Source organism: Nesoenas mayeri (assembly GCF_963082525.1).
Source record: "Nesoenas mayeri genome assembly, chromosome: 9".
NCBI classification, from domain to species: domain Eukaryota; kingdom Metazoa; phylum Chordata; class Aves; order Columbiformes; family Columbidae; genus Nesoenas; species Nesoenas mayeri.
The window spans coordinates 670,758-690,039 of NC_137557.1; the positions used below are offsets into that span (position 1 = coordinate 670,758).

General features: G+C 52.4%; 2 protein-coding genes across 2 annotated transcripts; both read left to right on the top strand.

The window, feature by feature from the left end:
* Window positions 1-414: 414 nt before the first annotated feature.
* Window positions 415-6,858, top strand: AADAC (arylacetamide deacetylase; the record flags this gene model as incomplete). Its single annotated transcript, XM_080349676.1, has 5 exons — window positions 415-552; window positions 4,112-4,334; window positions 4,542-4,611; window positions 4,965-5,136; window positions 6,250-6,858. 5 exons carry the CDS (start codon window positions 415-417, stop codon window positions 6,856-6,858), a joined length of 1,212 nt encoding a protein of 403 aa, XP_080205802.1.
* A 1,358-nt stretch (window positions 6,859-8,216) lies between these two features.
* SUCNR1 (succinate receptor 1) lies at window positions 8,217-11,429 on the top strand. The gene is made up of 2 exons (XM_080350016.1): window positions 8,217-8,313; window positions 10,180-11,429. The coding sequence occupies exons 1-2, from the start codon at window positions 8,284-8,286 to the stop codon at window positions 11,128-11,130; spliced, it is 981 nt and encodes a 326-aa protein (XP_080206142.1). The 5' UTR covers window positions 8,217-8,283; the 3' UTR covers window positions 11,131-11,429.
* The last annotated feature ends 7,853 nt before the right edge of the window (window positions 11,430-19,282 follow it).

The following is a 19,282-nucleotide window of genomic DNA, read 5'->3' on the forward strand; positions in this document are numbered from 1 at the left end:
TGGGTGTCTCTGAGCTGGGCTGCGTTTGAACGGCTGCGTTATGAGGGAGCATCTAACAGCTCCTGAATACTCAGAATCATCTTCTTGCATTTGAGTGGCACCTTGTGGCAGCGCTCGGGTCACGGCTCACGTTCTGTTCTTTATTTCTCAGCCACCTCTTTCCCCCGAGCGCTCCGGGTGCGGGGGAGCGGCAGCCTGGGTGTTTGCTCTGCGGTGGATGTGTCAGCTCGCTCAGCTCCTGCTGAAGCAGCATGTTTTCTGGGGAGCTCCCCGCCAGAGTAACCTCTGCCCCGCCTGATCCAATTTGAAATTATCTCCTGGCCGGGACCCAAATGCAACCGGGGATTAACTTTGCCCCGCGTGTGCTGGCGTGTGGCCGCTCAGATCGGCGAGTGCCTGGCGCGGAGCGGCGCGATGGGGATGCGGCTGCTGTGCCTGTGCCTGGCCGCGGCCCTGCTGGCCTACAGCATCTACACCCCCATGCCCCCCGACTTCGACCAGCCCTGGAGGGTGATGCTGCTCTCGACCGCATTCAGAGCCAGCCTGCGCGTGGTGAGTGGGGCCGCGGGGGCACATACCTGCTTTATGTATGGGGCGATAGGCTCAGCGAAAAACCAGCATCTGAAACGAAGCATTAAACTTGTAACTACATAACTATGTAACTACGGCTATAGAAATACTTGGAAAATATTTAATTGTGCAACCTTGGAAAAAAAACACATGCAGAATGACTGGGAATGGGCTGTGCAGTGTGAATGTGGATAGATAAGTGCAAACAAGTTTGGTTTGCTTTGCGATCCTTTGCAGCTGAAGCTCCGCTCCTTCAGTTCTTCCTGTTTCTCAGAACATGGGTCTCAGTCTCTTCCTTAGAAGTGTTGTACTGGCTCACAGAGAAATCTGGAGCACTTTTAAAATATTGTTGATTTTTGTGGTTTCATAGAAATCTACTGACAGAATGAGCCTAAAAACTACAGAGAACTAATTAGAGGGGTGATAATGCTAGGATGTGTAGAAATTAAGCTATATATATGTATGACTTGGTTTCTTAATACCACTGTAATCCTGCGAAGCAGCACAGAGCCGTATGTCGCAGTCTGGAGAGGCAGGGCTATTACAGCCTGTCTGCAGTTCTGTGGCAATATTTACTGACAACACAGTCCTTATGTCTTTCCATGCTATTTTTGTATATACTACATTCCCAGCTTCTGCTCCATTTCAGTCATGTTATACAGCCATTTCAAACATATGTAAAGAATCTGTGAGGCTGCACACCATGCGTAAGTGACGGTGCTGTGGTTCCTACCTCTTATGTACATTAAACTGGGAGCTCGTTTAAATCCAGCCTGTGCTTTGCACTGGTGGCTGCAGCAGCGTAACCACAATCCAGAAACAAGGTCAGAGGGGAAGGTCTGGGGGAGGAAGGGACTGGGTGGTGCGGGCATCTTTCTGGGTGCTACAAACACTTTGGGACTGCCTTTTCTTTTCCCAGCATAAAATATATTGGAAGGAGGGTCTAAGCCAGGAGAGAGGTTTCTGGCTTTGATCGAGGGATGCTGCTGAAGGGCTTTGTCTGCTGCAGGCGTGAACACCCGGGCTGTTTGCTCCCAAGTGCATGAACTTGGGATTTTGCCCTTTCTATCGTTTCAGCTAAAGTGTGATGGGTATGATTTTCAGAAGTCTGCAAGAGCCACCCCTTTTATGATTTTTCTGGCAGAGGCAAGGGTGCATGCTCTCTTGGGATGTCTCCTAAGCATCCCCTTTCTGGATGGTATCTAGAAGCTGCTGTGGGTCAACCAGCCTGTCTGTGGTGCAGAGCTCCTGTGCGGTCTGTGTGGCAATCAGGAGGGGGGGATGTTCTGGGGAGCGTGTGCGTTTACTCACGGACCTTTTGCCGCTTCCTTGTTTGTTTTGATCTTGTGGCTTGAGGTCTGAACGGTGGGAGCTGAGGAAGTGGTGAGAAAGCAAGTGTAGCTGCGCTGCTGCCTCGCTGCTCCCGCCAGCCTCCTGCGGGGCAGCCTGCGGGGAGGGACGTGGCCCACGAGCCCCTCGTGTCTGCTCACCCGCTCAGACCCGCAGCCTGCAGCAAGCAGGAGCGTTTTGTTTCCGAGCTGGAGGGTGGCGTGTTCCCGTTCTGCGTGGAGCGGTGGCTCTGGCTGACTCGGCCCAAGCGCAGGGCGAGTGCGTTTGTGGCTCCTGCAGAGCAGAGATGCTCGGGGACTCTGGTGCAGACAGCCTCCCGGGACCTGCACGGCTGCAAATGACACTTGACCTGGTTCTGAAGTGTCCTCAATACGTTCTGGGCAGCCATCCGGTTGTTGGGCAACAACTCTGATTGCTTAATAGTAGGTCTGAATGTGCAGAGGGGACCTTATTTTAGTCTTTCTGACTCCCTGAGGTTGGTTTGAAAAAGGCAATAATACAATCTCCACCAGACACTCCTGGCCAGGAGGGTCTTCTCTTCAAGCTCCCAGAGCAACATGAAAGCAAGCCATGAAATGGCAGATCTCCGTCCTCCTCCATCATCTTCACTTCAGTAGTTCCTGGGGAGCTCTCCAGCCTCTGAGCTGCGTTGTGCCAGATTTTTTGGGGGGTTTCCTGGCCCGGATGAGTAAATGGTTTGCACAAAGGCTGTGCTGGTCCCAGGCTGTTCTCAGGGCTGTGCTGAGGGGCTCTGGAGACCGCGGAGCTCGGGTCTGGCCCCGATTAGCCAGGGGTGCGGTGGTCCCGGTCCGGCTGGGCCGTGCTGGAGCCCGGCGTACCCAGCGCCGTGCAGAGCGGGGGCGGGAATGTCTCCATTCACTGTTTATGTTACGGCATCTCCAGTCTATGTGCTGTCTAGCTGGAGAACAGCCCCGGCTAGAAAAATAAACTGGCCAGTTTCTGCAGCGCTTAAGCACAAAATTCCGCGTGTATTTTCAGGAAGTACCATATGCACAGTCCAAGATAAAACGCAGGAAGAAAGTATAAAATGCAATACAACATTTCTTCCTAGCTGGGTGTATCCCTGGCTGCAGTTCTGTGAAATCCTCCCAAAGCGTCCCTCGTCCCTGCCCTGAGGATTTGAGCCCTTACGTCCCCGCTCACAAGCGTGTGCGTCTTATCCTGTAACACGCAATGATCTCAGTTGTGGGACAATGAGACTTTTCAGATGAGAGTTTGGTTTTCTTTTGGTTTATATGATAATGGCCTTGAAACCGCAAGCAGCAGCAGTGGTTTTCCACTGCAGTGTCCGCTTGTGGACAAACCAGCTCTGGGAGCATTGAAAGCCTCAGTCCTGGAGCGGAGGGAACTCCTCCCAGCACGGGGGACTTGCACAAGCTCAGTGGAATTACAGCAGGACCCACTTTGACCTATATATTTATTTTTTCAAGATGCTAATCCTCAAGGAAAACACAACAGCTGAGAAACATTTATGTAAACTGCATAATCACTGGGGATAAAAATACGCAGTTTTGGCTTGTGTACGTATTTGTCTTTGTTGGATATGACAAGGACCTGTGTGTTCCTCCTGCGCAGTGTTGCCGGTTACTGCCCGTTGGTCTCCATTGCAAAGCATAGCGCCGGGCAGCGCGCCCAGCACCACTGGGGCCGAGCCTGACAGAGCTGCCTCTGACACACGGTGGCAACCACTACCCAGCGTTGTCAGAAAGGCTCAGCTGTATTTTCTTCTAACTGCTGGAAAAATACACTATATGTAGAAGATGATTGAATAGTTGACTTAAAAAAAAAAGATACAAAAAGCAAAAGGGGCAGGGTCGGAGCTCCAGAAGCAAATACAGTCAGTACTTTCAGGATGCCAAGGACACCAGTGGTACAAAGACAAGAACATAGCAATTTGACTTCCAGCTGCACAATAGTGTTTGATCATCAGTTCCATCCTAGTAGCCAAAGAGCATCGTTTAGAGATGAGCACGCTTACATTATCAAAAGGAAACATTTTCTTTACTTTGAGACATTAAAGAGGCAGAAGTATCTTTTTGCTACTTTACCACAGTCCAGCTCTGTTTAATTTCTGGGGGTTTCCGTGTAACGGCTCCGTTAGTTGGCAGTGTGGTCTCTGTCGGTGGGTCGGGCTGTGTTCAAAGGCTGCTCTCTGTGTCGCCGGCTGCAGGTGGAGGTCGCCGACTGGCTGGGGCTGATGCACTTCATGGATGCCATGATGCTGATGACAGTTGCCAACTACGTCGAACCCACGTCCGATGAGAACGTCACTGTGATGGACACAGAGTTCAGCAACGTGTCCGTCCGTCTGTACCTGCCCAGGAGGGCGCCGGAGGGGCTGCGGAGGGCGGTGGTTTTCTTCCACGGGGGAGGATGGTGCCTGGGCCAGGCAGGTGAGGTCTCACCGCCCGGGCCGGCGCTGCCTCGTGTTCCTGGGAGCTGCGGCGGGGAGGGTCCGGGAACTGGTATTTCACCAGTTCAAACTGGGGGAGGCTTTTGGGAAGTCACCTGGAAGCTTCTTCAAAGAGGACCGTGCTGCTGCACACATCTCTGTTCTCAAACACACCTGAGCGTGTTCTGAGCGACTCCTCTCGTTTCAGGCATGAAACCCTATGACGATCTGGCAAGGCGGACTTCCACCGCGTTAAATGCTGTCGTGGTGTCAGTCAAGTAAGAGATTCTCCTTCTAGACGGGACAAGGGTTTGGAATAGATTAATCTATTTCAATTAACCTGATTTTGAAACATCATTTTTTGATTATGTGCTTTCCTGCTGGCTCTCAGTATTAGTAAACAACAGCTGTCAAGGTTGCAGTGGGGAATTGTGGTTGGTGGTTATTTCGGAAATTGCTTTATGAAGTTGGGTGGGTATTATAGTAAAAGATTTGATCCTCCAGGATAGACAGATAATTCCCATTTCTCTGGGCACAGAAAATTACAAACATTCACCAACCAGGGCAGATGTTAGCAAACCTTTCTCTTTATTGACAGCAAGAAGTAACACGCTTCTGCCTGCTCTAACAGTTACAGGTTGGCACCCAAATACCGTTTTCCTGTTCAGTTTGAAGATGTGTACTCGGTGACCAAGTTCTTCCTCCAGAGCCGCGTCCTGTCGCAGTACGGGGTGGACCCCGCGCGGGTCTGCGTGGCGGGAGACAGCGCGGGTGGCAACCTGGCTGCAGCCGTGGCGCAACAGGTGAGGAAACGGAAAACAAGAAAAAAGCTGGGTTTCTAGCTCAAGAAAAACGTTGTCGTTTCTTGGGCAGTTACAAAAGACAAACGAAAACCTCTGCTCAAAGCAATACATCTTCCAGTTCTGCTGGTGCAGGAGGGATGTCCACAGGGCTCCCAGGGAAATCGTTCACTTGAGCCATTTGGTGGCATCAGAGCAGCTTTGCTGTGGTGTCCTCCAAACCTTTACACCTTAAAAAGAGGCTCTCTGCCCTGTAATTATGGCATTTATCACTCTGTCCTTAAGCACATTTTGACTGGTTAAGGTTGTGTTGTTTGAAAAGGGAATTTTAGCAATTTGACTCATATAATGTAACTAGAAGAGAGAAAAAAACCAACAAGGTTAAGTGCTCCAGTGTCATTTGCTCCCACACGGTTTTGGTGCCTTTGGCACTTCCCAGGTTTATGCAATGAAGTCAGTGCGACGTTGCTCTCTCGAGGAGCTGTTGGAGTTGCAATGAAGGTCACTGGGACAGGGTGTGAACTTGCTGTGGACGCTGAGGGCAGAAGACGAGGGAGAAGGTGGAAATTCAGTAGTGAAGAGGGAAAAAGGACGACATACTGGAGACACTGGTGTTCAGCTCATCATGTTTTGTTTTTCCCATGTCTGAAATGCACAGAATTGTAGTTGTTTGAGTTCTAACACTTCAAGGTTAGAAAAACTAAACAGACTGGTAAGCTTTAAGTTGTATGAAATACTAAAGGAGCCTTAGAAACCTGCAGTTTTGAAGCTATAAGGACAGAAGTTTTCTATAGTTACAGAAAAGCATTTTCACTATTTGGAAAGCGCTGATGCTTCAAAAAGAATATTTCCCAAACATTTTTATTCTTCAGTATAAGAAATAACATTAGCTTATGTTTGATGTTTGAGAATTTTTAACACAACGTACTGTTTTAGGCGACCTGCCTATGAATTTTAGAATTTCTTTAAATTAACCTGTCCTGGTTTACTGATAATCTTATTTTGCTTATGTGGTAAAAATGTGTGTGTTAATTCCTTACATTTAAGATCTGTCAGTGCGAGGGAACCAACGCGTTTTAAGTGACTTCTTGTAATGATTTATATTTTCTGTTGCAGCTGTTAGAGGACCCTGAAGTCGAAACTAAACTCAAAGCTCAGGCACTGATTTACCCGGCTCTTCAAACCCTCGACCTGGATTTGCCGTCTTACCGAGACAACGCCGAGAAGCCCATCCTGCCCAAGTCACTGATGGTCAGGTTCTGGAGCGAGTATTTCACGTCGGACCCGGCGCTGCGGGAGGCGATGGCCTCCAACAGGCACGTCCCGCCCGAGTCCGGCCACTTGTTCCAGCTGGTGAACTGGAGCAGCCTGCTGCCCGAGGAGATGCGACGCGGCCACACGTACGCGGGGCCCCGCGCGGGCAGCCCGGAGCTGGCGCGGCGCTTCCCGGGGTTCCTGGACGCGCGGGCGGCCCCGCTGCTGGTCCCTGACGAGCGGCTGCGCCGCCTGCCCCACACCTACGTCCTCACCTGCCAGCACGACGTCCTGCGGGACGACGGGCTCATGTACGTGGGGCGCCTGCGGGCCGCCGGCGTGCCCGTCACGCACTATCACGCCTGGGACGCCTTCCACGGGTCCATGATGTTTGTCTCGGGTTTTGCCGAGTTAGCTGTAGGGCACCAGCTGACCAACAGCTACATCCAGTGGTTAGATGAGAACTTGTGAGCTGAGGATGTTGCTCCGGCCGGGCTCGTGCTCCCCAGGTGGGGGGCGCAGGAGCTGCGAGAGCTTTCTGTGATTGCCGTCTTCATTGTGCTGCTCTGCAGTGTCTGGATTGCAGCGTTTCTCCTCTTCTCTGGCAGGAAAATCAGGCTGACTCTAATCCCCCAGTGCTGTCCCCCGAGCTGCGAACCCCACCAGGGCTGCCCTGGCCCCCCGAGCCCCCGCTGGCACAGCCCGTGGGACCCCACGTCCGGTGTCACTTCATGTTTCTCCCTGTCGCAATGTCCTCTCACTGTCTGCTGCGAACGGGCAGCGCTGTCGCTGTCACACGCTCGGTGGCACTCGCTCCCGGTGCCCCTTGGTGCGCTCCCTGTCCCACAGAGCACACCGGCACGGCCCCGCCGCTGCCGCGGGGGTGCGGGGGCGCGGGGACCCACACTCGTGAAGCAAAAGGCGACTTGTGCAACACTTCGATCGGCTGCTGGGCTTGGGCTGTTGTTTCTCGAGCACGGTTGGAGGGAAGCAGTTGAAAACCAAATGGGATGCTGCAACACAGTGCAAACGTTGTTTTGTTGTTGTGGGTTTTTTGGTGGTTGGTTTGTTTGGCTTTGTTTGTGTCTGTGTGGTTTGGTTTCTGTTTTACTTGGTAATCACTTTCTTTAGTCTCTGTATTAGAAGGAAATAGTGTAACAAAACAGCACTGGATATTGATCAGATAACAGACAGCTATGAAGGTCCTAGCCTTACAATGGTACTGCTGTATGTTTTATGCTCTACTCATTAAATAAGTTATGTGTCATGTGTTCTAATTATCCCTAAAGTTGTGTAGCAGTTTTACATGTGAATTTGTAAAACTCAGACTCGTGGTGGGGCCCGTGGGGGCTCTGCGGCTGCCCAGCCCGCGGCTGTCCCGCAGCCGTGTGCCCGAGCGCCCGCCCGCTCACCACGGGCTCCTCTGGGACACACACAGGAGACCCATCCGTTCCAAAAGCACCTTCGTCCTTCTGGCGCTCTTGCAGGAGTTGTGCTGGGTGCTGTGCAGAGCTCTGAGCTCTGTGAGCGCCTGGCACGGCGCTGCCCAGCGGGGAGCGGGGACCGTCCCGGGCTCGCTGGGACCGACACAACTCCAGAGAGGAGCATTTTGGGGAAAATCCCTCATCAGAGGCGGCTGTGGGTCCTGCAGAGCTGCAGCCTGTCTGTCCGTCCATCCTGCTGGGCGGGTTCCTGCAAAGGGGAAGTGGTTGTTTGCTTCTCCCCCTGGCTGAGCGCACGTTCTGCAGCACCTTCCTCCCGCGAAAACTGCCCCCGAGTCCTGCTCAGCCAAACAACTCGTTAATGATTGAATCATATGCAAACAAGGCGACACGGGGACGTGGTGCTGCTCACCGGGGTCCCCGCGCTGTCCCCACGGCGAGGTCCAGCGGTGCGATGGAGCAGCAGCATGCGGCCCTGGCCATGGTAAGGTGTCCCCGTCCCTGTCCCCCGAGAGCCGCTGTCAGACCCCACTGCTCGAGGACACTCCACTCTTCCTCTAGTGAGACCATTGCTGAATGTCGTTTTACCCTTGCTGCTTGCTTTAAAATTGATTACTCAGTCTTCTTCTAACAGCTGCCTAAATCAATGTATCTGCCAGGACAGTAATTTTTCAATTATTATTCATATTTAAAGGTCTAGTGTTAGTGCAATGTTTTCTAGAATTAAAGTCTCAGTGGAGCGTCGAGTTCTCCTGGACAGCCGGGGTTGGGTGCTGCATGGGGGTTATTCTGGCCAGGTGACCATTCTGTGCTGTGTAATGTTTCCTGCAGGACGCGGTATCAGTGCGGATATTTGCTGGATGTAACTGGAGAGAGTTTGGTATATGCAGTACTTTATTCTGCCTCGTGATCTGCCTTTAAAACAAAATGCAGTTCTTTGAGAGCAGAGACCTTTTGACGAATTCTAGTCACAAGAACAACTCTGAAAATACTGACAACAATTACATGATTTGCAAAGGCTGTTTTCTGTAGATTTTGTGGCGGTCGTGTTGCTGCTCTTTCAGAGCTTCGACTTAGCTTGATTTCAACTTTAATCCATGTCCCATTTTTCTAACGTTTTCTTTTCCCCTGCTTTCTGATTGTTCTGCTGATGTTTTACCCAGCGGCTCTTGCTGAGAGCTGCTGTCCCTTGGGTTCCCCCGCAGGTGGGTATGTGAGTGTTTGCCTGAGGAGGGACAGGAGGGAACACTTGACATCCTTCCCTGTTTCTTCCCCTGTAACATGAAAGCAATTTTTTGTTAATCCACCTTTAGAAAGAAAGCAAGAGTTTGTCCTCGGGCAAGCTCACACTCGGTGCAGCTTGCTAGAAAGCTTTGCTCCTTTAAGAATAGTGGTTGTGCTACTTACTTCCAAGCCGAAAGCAGGTCTTTGGAGCCAAAAGCAAAGGCAAGAGCGGAGCAGGAGGGTGGCGGTGGTGCCGGCAGCTCTCCCGGCTGCAAATAGCCCCGAATTGTCCCCCCTCTGTGAGTAAATCACACAGGGGTCCCACTTCACAGCAACTGAAAAGTGACTTAAAGTTTGTGCATTTGGCTTCAAAGATGTTTTAAAGAACTTGACCGTGTGTCCCCTTAATTACAGCTACTTTCATATCGAAGAGGACTAGTCAGTCGTAGCTGAACCTTCCTTTCTTAAAGGGCTTCTTGTAGGAAGCTGACGTTGCAGGAGCCCAGGAGCAGGAATGCCCCATGTGTGCTTCTTCCTCGCGGTGCCTCCCCTGCAGTTCTGGCACCGGCTTACCAGAAAAACCACACAAAGCGCATGATGAGCTTTGGTTAAGTTAATAAATGCCTTATCTCCCGGCCTCACGATGAATTCTGAGTAACGCTGTCACAGCGTGACCGTATTGCTGCTCATGAGTTCATCCTTTATCAGCCCAGACAGGGAGTTGTGCGTTGGCGGTGAGTGGGGCGCAGGGGCTGGCGTGGGTGGCGGGCGGCGGTGGCTCCAGCGAGGGCTGTGACGAGGCGTGCCAGGCGGTTCCGCTGTCCCAGCGGGCGCTGCGCTGGGCACGGCGGGCACGCTGGGGCAGGTGCCTGCAGGTGACGTTCTCGCTTCCAGCTCCTCACACGGGCTTTTGCACGTGAGTTTTCATCCTGCTCCGTAGCTCTGGTCAATAGCTGAAAGTAGAAATCTTGTGTGCATAAGGGATGTTCTGCAAGTTCAGGTCTCCGCTTACCATAGAAGCTGTAAGGAAACAGGATGCTATATTCACCTATTACAGCAACGATATAGAAGCAGCCACGCAATCATCTTTTACTAATTTCTGGTGTTCGTGTTGTTTACTTTCCAGGCTGTGAATGAGACAGGCGGCTGTTCGCTCATGATCAGAGCCCTAGAGAAGTATTATCTTTCCACCATGTACAGCCTTGAGTTCATTTTAGGCTTCATTGGAAACACCATTGTTATGTTTGGCTATATCTTCTGCCTGAAAAACTGGAAAAGTGGCAATATCTACCTGTTCAATTTATCATTATCAGATTTATTATTTCTGTGTACTCTTCCAATACTCGTGAACAGCTACTCCAGAGAACAATGGATGAAAGAGAGCAGCTGGTGTTACAGCAACAGGTTCCTGCTGCATGCGAACCTGTACAGCAGCATCCTTTTCCTCACCGCCATCAGCATTGACCGATACATGATCATCAAATACCCTTTCAGAGAACACGTCCTACAGAAGAGGAAATCGGCCCTTATCGCGTCTGCTGCCATATGGGTTGGGGTGATTCTGGAGCTCCTGCCCTTGCTGTTTTTCCTGGAGCCTAAAACACCTGCCAATAACGAAAAGTGCCTTGATTACGCAAGCTCTGGAGACCCCACAAAAAGCCTCATCTATAGCATGTTTCTGACTGTCTTCGGGTTCCTCATCCCTCTGGTGATCATGTGCTGCTTCTACGTGAAGATGGTTCTTTTTCTTAAAAACAGGAGTGAGCAGGTCAGTTCCCTCCTGACGCTCGAAAAGCCTCTGTCTTTAGTCGTCCTCACCGTGGTGATCTTCTCCTTGCTCTTCACCCCCTACCACGTCATGCGCAACGTGCGGCTCGCTTCCCGCGTGCCAGCCCTGAACGTGTCTGCGTGCACGCAGGACGTCATCAGCGCCGTCTACATCGTCACGAGACCCATCGCCTTCCTCAATAGTGCCATTAACCCTGTTTTTTATTTCTTAATGGGCGACCACTTCAGGGAGATGCTGATGGCAAAAGGAAGGCAGCTCTGGAGCAGGGTGATGACCACCAGCAAGTGAAGGAGCGAGGAGACCTCTCGTAGTGGAGATGGGGGGAGGAAACTCCCTCCGGGAGAGCATTCACCCATGTGCAGTGCCATCTTTTAAATAACCTTGCTTATGCTATAGCATGTGTGTGAGCTGATTGTGTTCCTCTAAATGCGCTTTCCTTATTAAAACAGGAAGCCTCCTGCTAATCTGACTCCAGCACCCCAGCAGCGCTGCTCACGCCGTGCAGCAGGAAACGCTGCTCTCGTGGCAGGATATGCTGCGGCCTCTTCACCTTGTAAATACAGGGTCGTCGTGGTAGTTCTTAAAGGGAAAATGTGCTGCTCTTCTTTGTGAGCCTGGACTTGATCCTGGACCAGGCCTGGGCTGGGGTCAGTGTGCCGGGGGCGCTAATTCGCATGGTCAGCACGGTCCGGGGATGGAGGCTGAGTTGTCTCTGTAGGAGCGTTTGCAGCCTGTGTCTCCCGGGAGGTTTGGTTTTCACAATGAGTAACTGGGACAAGTGACATTCCCAGCTGCTCTGGCGGGGGCTGGCGCCTGGGCTGCGGCACAGGGCGGCGCGCCGGCGGGGCTGTCGGCACAGCTGGGCTGGGACTGTGTCCCGAGTGCGAGCGGTGCAGGGAGCTGCCACGTTTGGCTGCTCTACAGGTGTTTCGTGGAAGCCCTGAGCCGGGCAAGGTGTGCGGGTGCGAACGCACGAGGTCTCACACTTTGATAGCAAAGCTGGATTCAGCTTGCAGAAGTAAAAACAAGAAAAACTATCGGTTTAGTTCTTCGCTGAGATTTGCCTTTGCACATCCCCGGGACAGCTGCACAAGCTTCTACTGGTGTTTCCACAGTCACTTTGCAGAGGATGGATCTGTAAGCGTGAGCAGAATGTGTAGCTTGAAGCAGGATTTGGACCTCACGGTTAGAACTTCATTAAGAGTTCAGGTAATGAAACAGGAACTAACGAGGAGCCGGTTCTCTGCCTAACATCCTTGCAGGCAGGGTGAGGGGGGTGCTTCAGTTCTGCTCTGTTCTGCTGTTCAGCTGCAATAAGTTTGATGTTTTGCTGATACGTGCCTTATAATAAACTGTACATCCTTGTTTGTGTGGGGTTTGTTTTTTTTTTTAAACCTCCTTTTTTGTTGAATGTTTTGTTTTAGATGCTATTGAATATTTTCCCTGTTAGCAGTCAGGCCCCAGGAGTCCGTGAGCAGGAGCTGGCCCTGGGCTCAGTTTGAGGGTGAAGCTGGGCTGCGGGGCGCTCTGCTGCCACCTCCGGGAGTGTCCCCTACGGCTCCGGGGGGCTGGTCCTGCACCCCCAGCAAAATGTGCGTAAACCCTTATTTTCTTCCTTCTGTTTGCTTTGTAACAAATCTTTACCCATAAATCACTGAAGCACTCTGGCGGTGGTGGAAAACAGATCCATCACGGGTTGTGGCAGCGTGGCCTGGGCCAGATAAAGCTGCACTTGAGTCTCCATTGTCATCCGTCCTGGTTTGGTAAGGACCATTGCACGTGGCACCCAGAGGCAGCAGTTCAGCTGGGTGTGACATGCCAGCTGAATATTCCCTTTTTAAAGTTGGAGTCTTAGCACATTAAAGAGAAATGTTCTTCTGGGTAAAGCACCATTCAGCAATAAGTATTAGGCTGAAACATCCCCCGTAGACTCAGCTCTGCTCTTTGCAGTGGACAGAACAGGAGTTTTCAAAGAAATGTTTGTTTTCTAAAACGGTAGCGATTTGGGTCTTTCCTGTATCAGTTCAGTGGCTTCTTGTGAATGGGCTTGTGTGGGGCACAAGAGGAGCTGGTGGGGTTTGCTTTTCTTTGGGTTTGGGGGTTTTGTGTGTGTGTGTGTGTGTTTGTCTTTTGCTTTTATTAATATGTACGTAATCTAATAGCAGGAGTGGCAAGGTCATGTACACTCTATCTGGATGTGCTGTTTGTATTTAATTGTTCTCCTGCGTTAGAGATTTGTGGTGGCCAGCTCCTACATCTGACTATCCATGTTTGCTTTCACTGCTGCCATCTATCTTGCACTTGAGGGAGAATAAGAAGAGAGAACTCTTGCATTTTTCAGAACACCCCTGCTTTCTGTTCAGCCCGATTTCGTACGTGTGTCCCAGGTAGGAATCTGCCGAACCCAGGGCAGCTGATGGCGCGTCCCGCTCGCCGCGGAGAGCGGGGCTGCGCACGGGTCAGCGCAGCGAGGCGCTGATTGCCGTTAGTGCTGCCGTGCCGCTGGGTCAGTCTGCAGTCCCTGCAGCGTGCCGGGCTCCCGGGGGTGGCTCCCGGGTACGGGGCTCAGTGGCCCCACTGCCCGAGCCCTCGAGGCGATGCCGTCATGGGCAGTTCACCGCGTGCCCACCCTCGTGCTACTCCTCGGTAGCAGCGTTTCTCGTCTGGTGATTGCCATCATCGTCACAGGGTAGGCAAGCAGCTTTCTCCACCTTTTGGTGTCACGGGGCAGTTTCCTGACCCCAGCCAGCCCTGTTTCCCCCACGTGGTGGCTGTACGTGTGGGAGGTGAGATGCAGCAACCCCCGGTTGTGCAAGCGCCGGTTCAGCATCCGCAGCTCATTTAGCATCCGCATCTCGCTGCAAACAGGGAGGGAAAGGGCTGCTGGGTGCTCGCTTGGCCCTGGGCTGAGGGAAGGATAGAAGGAAGGAGAAAGGAGAAGAGAAATCAACCTCGGCCTGCCAGCCACTTCCAGCAAACGGCTTGTGCAACGCTCGGCTCATGTGGTGCTGGCAGCTCGGCTCCCACACAGCCAGCTGTGCAGGGGGCAGAGGAACATGGGGAGCGCTGGGGTACTCGCACTGGAGTGTGAGTGGATCTAATTAGGCCTGTGTGAACCTGAAATGGTAAACTGCAGCCTGCTTCTAATGATAACGCATCTCTGCCCCTTCAGAGTGCACGTGGGATGGCAAGGCTTGTTGGGGGAGCGCAGCCAGTCCTGCCTGATGCTCACCCAGGCTCATTCCTCCCCGAGGGTGGGCTAGGGATGCTCCCAGACAGGCACAGGGTGCTGCAAGGCAGGCACAGCTATGGGATGGTCCAAAGTACACACACAGGATGCTCCAAGGCAGGCACGGCTATGGGATGGTCCAAAGCACACACACGGGATGCTCCAAGGCAGGCATGGCTATGGGATGGTCCAAAGCACACACACGGGATGCTCCAAGGCAGGCACGGCTATGGGATGGTCCAAAGCACACACACAGGATGCTCCAAGGCAGGCACGGCTATGGGATGGTCCAAAGAACACACATGGGATGCTCCAAGGCAGGCACGGCTATGGGATGGTCCAAAGCACACACACGGGATGCTCCAAGGCAGGCACGACTATGGGATGGTCCAAAGCGCACACACAGGATGCTCCAAGGCAGGCACGGCTATGGGATGGTCCAAAGCACACACACGGGATGCTCCAAGGCAGGCACGACTATGGGATGGTCCAAAGCACACACACAGGATGCTCCAAGGCAGGCATGGCTATGGGATGGTCCAAAGCACACACACGGGATGCTCCAAGGCAGGCACAGCCGCCACAGCCAAGGCACAAGGACAAGGTCCCGTCCCAGCGTTATCAAGGCAAGGGCTGGTTTTCCTGTCAGCCTACACCAGCACCAATTCTGTTACTGACAAGGAGGTGACTCTGGGCTCTTCATACAAATCAGGAAGAAACTTATGGTTTTGCCTTTGGGTTTTTTAGCACAGAAAACAGGTGTGCAGAAGCTCAGATTGTGCTGACACATGGCAGGTCAGGGTTAAGATGTTTTCCTCAGGCTGGGTGTGCTGGAAGAGGAGGTACTGCCAGCCCAGCACCATCCAGCTGTCACTGCCTGGGTCTGGCCAGGTCCAGCTCCCCATGCTGCCCAGGCTGGGCCAGGCCAGTCCAAGCCCCGTGACAGGGCTGGAGCCACGGCCACGCCAGATGTCACTGCCATCTCCCCCCAGAGACACATCTGCACAGCACGTGGCATCCCATGTCCGAGGATCGATGGCCAGGAGGTGATTTTTCTTCATAAACAACATGTAGTGACAGTTCTTCTGGATGAAAGGGTTCATTTATTTGTTTTGCTGTGTCCATTGAGGTGAGAAGGGGCATCTGCTCCTTAAGTGCACGGAGTCACCACGGAAACCTCCCTCTGTACACACGAGTGCCACAGTTACCCACACGGCTGTTCCCTGTCAGCTGGGTCCCCGGTAAGTGATCATCATCTCCTACCACGTGCTCCTTCTGGCAATACATGCCAAATATCCGTCATTAAAAAGGTGCAAAGTTAAACTAGTGCCTGTGCATTGGAGAGCCCAGCACTGCTTAATAGAACTCCCATCTATTAGTGCAACTATTTTTTATAGTAGTGATGCTATTATTTTTCTGCTATGTGTACTGATCATATCATGGCACATGATATATGTCTTGTTTTTTCATTTTCGATGTTTCTTTCTTTTCAATGTCTTCACTGCAGGCGCTGTACTCCAGCGGTTGGGCTTCTGGGCCACATAAGATGCAGGAAGATGAACTTAGATTTTATTGACTATTTTTTCTAAGGCCACCTTGTTGTTTAATCCCAGGAAGTATTTTCTATTTATTAATATGAAAATACGTAGGATCACAGGATAAGTCAGGGTGGAAGGGACCGCAGGAGACATCCCACCCCACCTCCTGCTCACAGCAGACAGCTGCGAGGCCAGACCAGAACATCCACAGGAACCCAACGGCAAGTCAGATTTCACTCTGCAAGAAGAATTAGATAGAAAACTGATATAAAGATATACACCCAAAATACAAATCCATATTACTTATGTCATTAGGTGTTAGAACCAATCTGTTCAGAAGGGAAGAAAACAATGAATTCTAAATATTCAGCACCAGCACCAGCTGGGAAGGAGGCCTGGGCTGCAGTTGGGGTCCAGCCGGGGATCGTTAGTTTCATTTTGGTTTGTGTTCCCTGGCTTTGGGTGGGGACAGCAAACTCGGCCTCCAGAAGAACAGGAATTCAGTTGTGAGTCAGCCCGAAAACAGGCCAAGAATGTTTCAGTGGCGGTAAGTGATCTAAAAATAACTGTTGGTTGCGCTGAGCGCTGCCGGGCACGGCGAGGGGCGCGTCCCGGCAGCGGCAGCGGCAGCGCGGCCGGCCCGCTGCGGAGGCTGCAGCGCAGCGCTGCCGGGGAGCGGCGCCGCGGCGGGTGCCGGGATGTTCCGTCCCTGTCCGGAGGTGCCCGGGCTGCCTGTCAGAGGGCGAGCAGCTTTCCAGGAGCCGCCTGGTTGTAGCAGCCGGAGCTGCAGGAGCAGGAGCCGCCTTTTGGGGGAAATCAGAGCTCGGCTCCGAACTCACCCAGAGCAGCAGGCTGAGAAATGTATGGTGTCTTTCGTTCAAAAGCTCAGCAAACCCCAGCTGCTCTGCAGCTCGGAAAGTGGCAAATGTCCTGCAATGTTCTGTTTTCTTACATCCCACAGGAACTTCCAGCTTTTCCTTTTGTGCCCATTGCCTCTGGCCCTGCCAGTGCCCAGCAGTGCCGCTCCCGGCAGCCTGCCCCGGGACGGGACCTGCCCCGGGACGGACCTGCGTTGGGACTGGACCCGCTGCACTCCCCATCATTGCCCCCTCCACAGCAGCTTCTGCCCTGCAGCGTTTCAGCAATGATCCGTGAGAACACCTTTCCACAGGAGGAGGGTCGCGCAGGGGCTGTGGGTTGGTGCTGTGCCATGGAAGCCGCTGCCGGCCCCTGCAGAGGGCTCCGCCGACCCCTGCAGCGAGCTCTGCCGGCCCCTGCAGAGGGCTCTGCCGACCCCTGCAGCGGGCTCTGCCGGCCTCGGCTGCGGCTCCTCCGAGGCACATGGCACCTCCTGCAGGGACGGTCCCACCGCTGGCTCCCAGCAGCGGACTGGCACAGCTGGGCTGATGTCACAGGTAAGGTGGCTGTTGGACTTCTCTTAATTATCTTTATTTTTCCATGTCTTATCTTGATCCAGATCCACAGAAATGAAGCCAAACATTTAACTGCTCCTTTTGATCCATGTTGTCCATTCCATTTCTTACTTCACTTCCTGACATAGCCACCTAAGAACCGCAGGATGGAAACTCTCGTGAATAACCTCCCAGTTGAAGTAATTAAGTCCCTGGATAAACAAAAGCAATTCATCAGCTTGCAGCTGGCTTTGGAAACAAATTCTGCACCCTCAGCTACCGCGAGGTTGGTCTGACAAATCCTTTTCCTTCCTAGAGACCTGCGTGGTTTTGGTGGGTGCTGTGAAGCAGCCGGCGGCACGTCCCACCCACAGCTCTGGGATGGGATGACGAGGGTGGTACCCGCACAGCCCAGCTCGCCAAGCAGCTCTTGCCCAGGGGATGAGGGGGCCCGGGGACCAGGGACACCCCCCAGCGGGAGTGACAGGGGGACGGATCCCACTGCCCCGGCACCGGGGGCTCCCACCCGCCCGGGCGGTGGCTGTTGGGTTAAATGGGTGGCATGGGGACCCTGGCCCCACGCCGCCCACCAGCTGTGGGGGGCAGCACCTGGCACGCACAAGGGAGAAAAAGCCAGCTGCCAAGGTAAGGAGGAGATCACACTTCTCAGTTGTCTTTTTCCTACTAAATGATGAACCGCAGCAGGAAATGCTGCTGACCGTGGCATTTCGTGGGACACGCTGCTGGAGCTCCCGGGGCCGTTCTGTGCAGCGCTGGGCTGTGCGGTGAACCAGGAGTTACTGCAGAGAAGCGAGGTGACCTAGTTTGGTGTGTCCAGCAATGGAAGTGTGTAATATATTCCCTGTTCTCGCAGCAACGTGAGGGGCACCTGGTCTCTGCTGAGACTGTGACACAGTTCTTGTGAACCACGCTGGAGTTCTAGGGGCTGCCAATAAAAAACTACTGAGGTTCAGCAGAGAGATCAATTATGTGCTGACTCCTTGGCTGCTTCTGGGGTGCAGAGGAGCTGAAGTGGCTGCACAGGGCAGCTTTTGGGGTGTAAAAGACACAGTATTGAGTCATGCTGAAAGGGGACCTGAAGTACAATTTTTCTTTGAAAATAATAGCCCTTTATAATAGGGGTAAGGATGACTTAAAATTGTAAGGTTTTGTTCAGTATGGATTTCTCCACGCTCAGTTTAGGAAGAAAAGAATGTTAGAGTTGAGTACTCATTGAAGAGTTGGGGCTTTTTTCCCTCATACAAAACAAGATGCTGAAATTTGACATTTCTTTCTATAGCATTTTACTGTAGCATTTAATGTAAACTATGACTTTCGAGCTTTATTCCTTCCAAGAAGCAAATGGCAGAGGAAAGCTAATGCTGCTCCTCTGGCAGGCTGTCTGGCTGTCTGTCTGTCTGTCCGGGTATCATAGCAGCCTTGGCAAAAGGGTGCCCAGGTGCAGCGGGCACGGGCGCGGGGTTTGTGCACAGGGTGCAAGTCTCTGCTGGAAAACTGGCCTCAAATGCTCAAAATGGAGCTTACACGCCAAAATCAGTGAATTAAGCATTGATCTGTTAGTGTATTGGCTCTTCCATGATTTATTATGTGACGTTGATTAAGAACATCCTTGGCTACTGATGTTCTTTTCTTTTTAGTGGTGTGTCATCTGTTTATTTTAAACCGCTGGCTTTGCTGACCGCGGCACATCTCCCGAGGCCAGAGGCGTCCTGAGAGCCCGCGCCTTCCACAGGGTGTGCAGAATAAGGGGAATCTTACTGTGTTCTCATGCTAGAACCCCCTGACCGAACGTGCACTGGTGACATAGGAGTGTGAGCAATGTTCCTGCTGGTGTGAGCAGCTGAGACTGGCACACGCTGTCGGTAGGCTCTGGTGGTCACTGTACGCTCTTTGCACCTTTCATCAAGACCACCTTGTGACTTAGAAAACATGACAGCGACAGAGCAGACCCCTGAGCAGGTGGCAAGGGAATGGCGTGGGACAAGGAAAATACGCATGTCATGCACTGGAATGCAGCTGGGGGCTCAGAGCTTTGTTTCGGAGCACTACAGGACAGTCAGAGCATCACTCCACAGTGTGGGAAGCTGTTAGGGGCTTTTTAGAGAAGCTTATAATTTTTTGGTGCAAAATTATGCATTGTATGTCTTGCAGCAGAAAATACTGCTTAATAAGCATGCTGGTATTAAATTTAGTGAGAAATTGGAAATAAGAGTGCTTGGATACGGCACATGCCTTCCTTC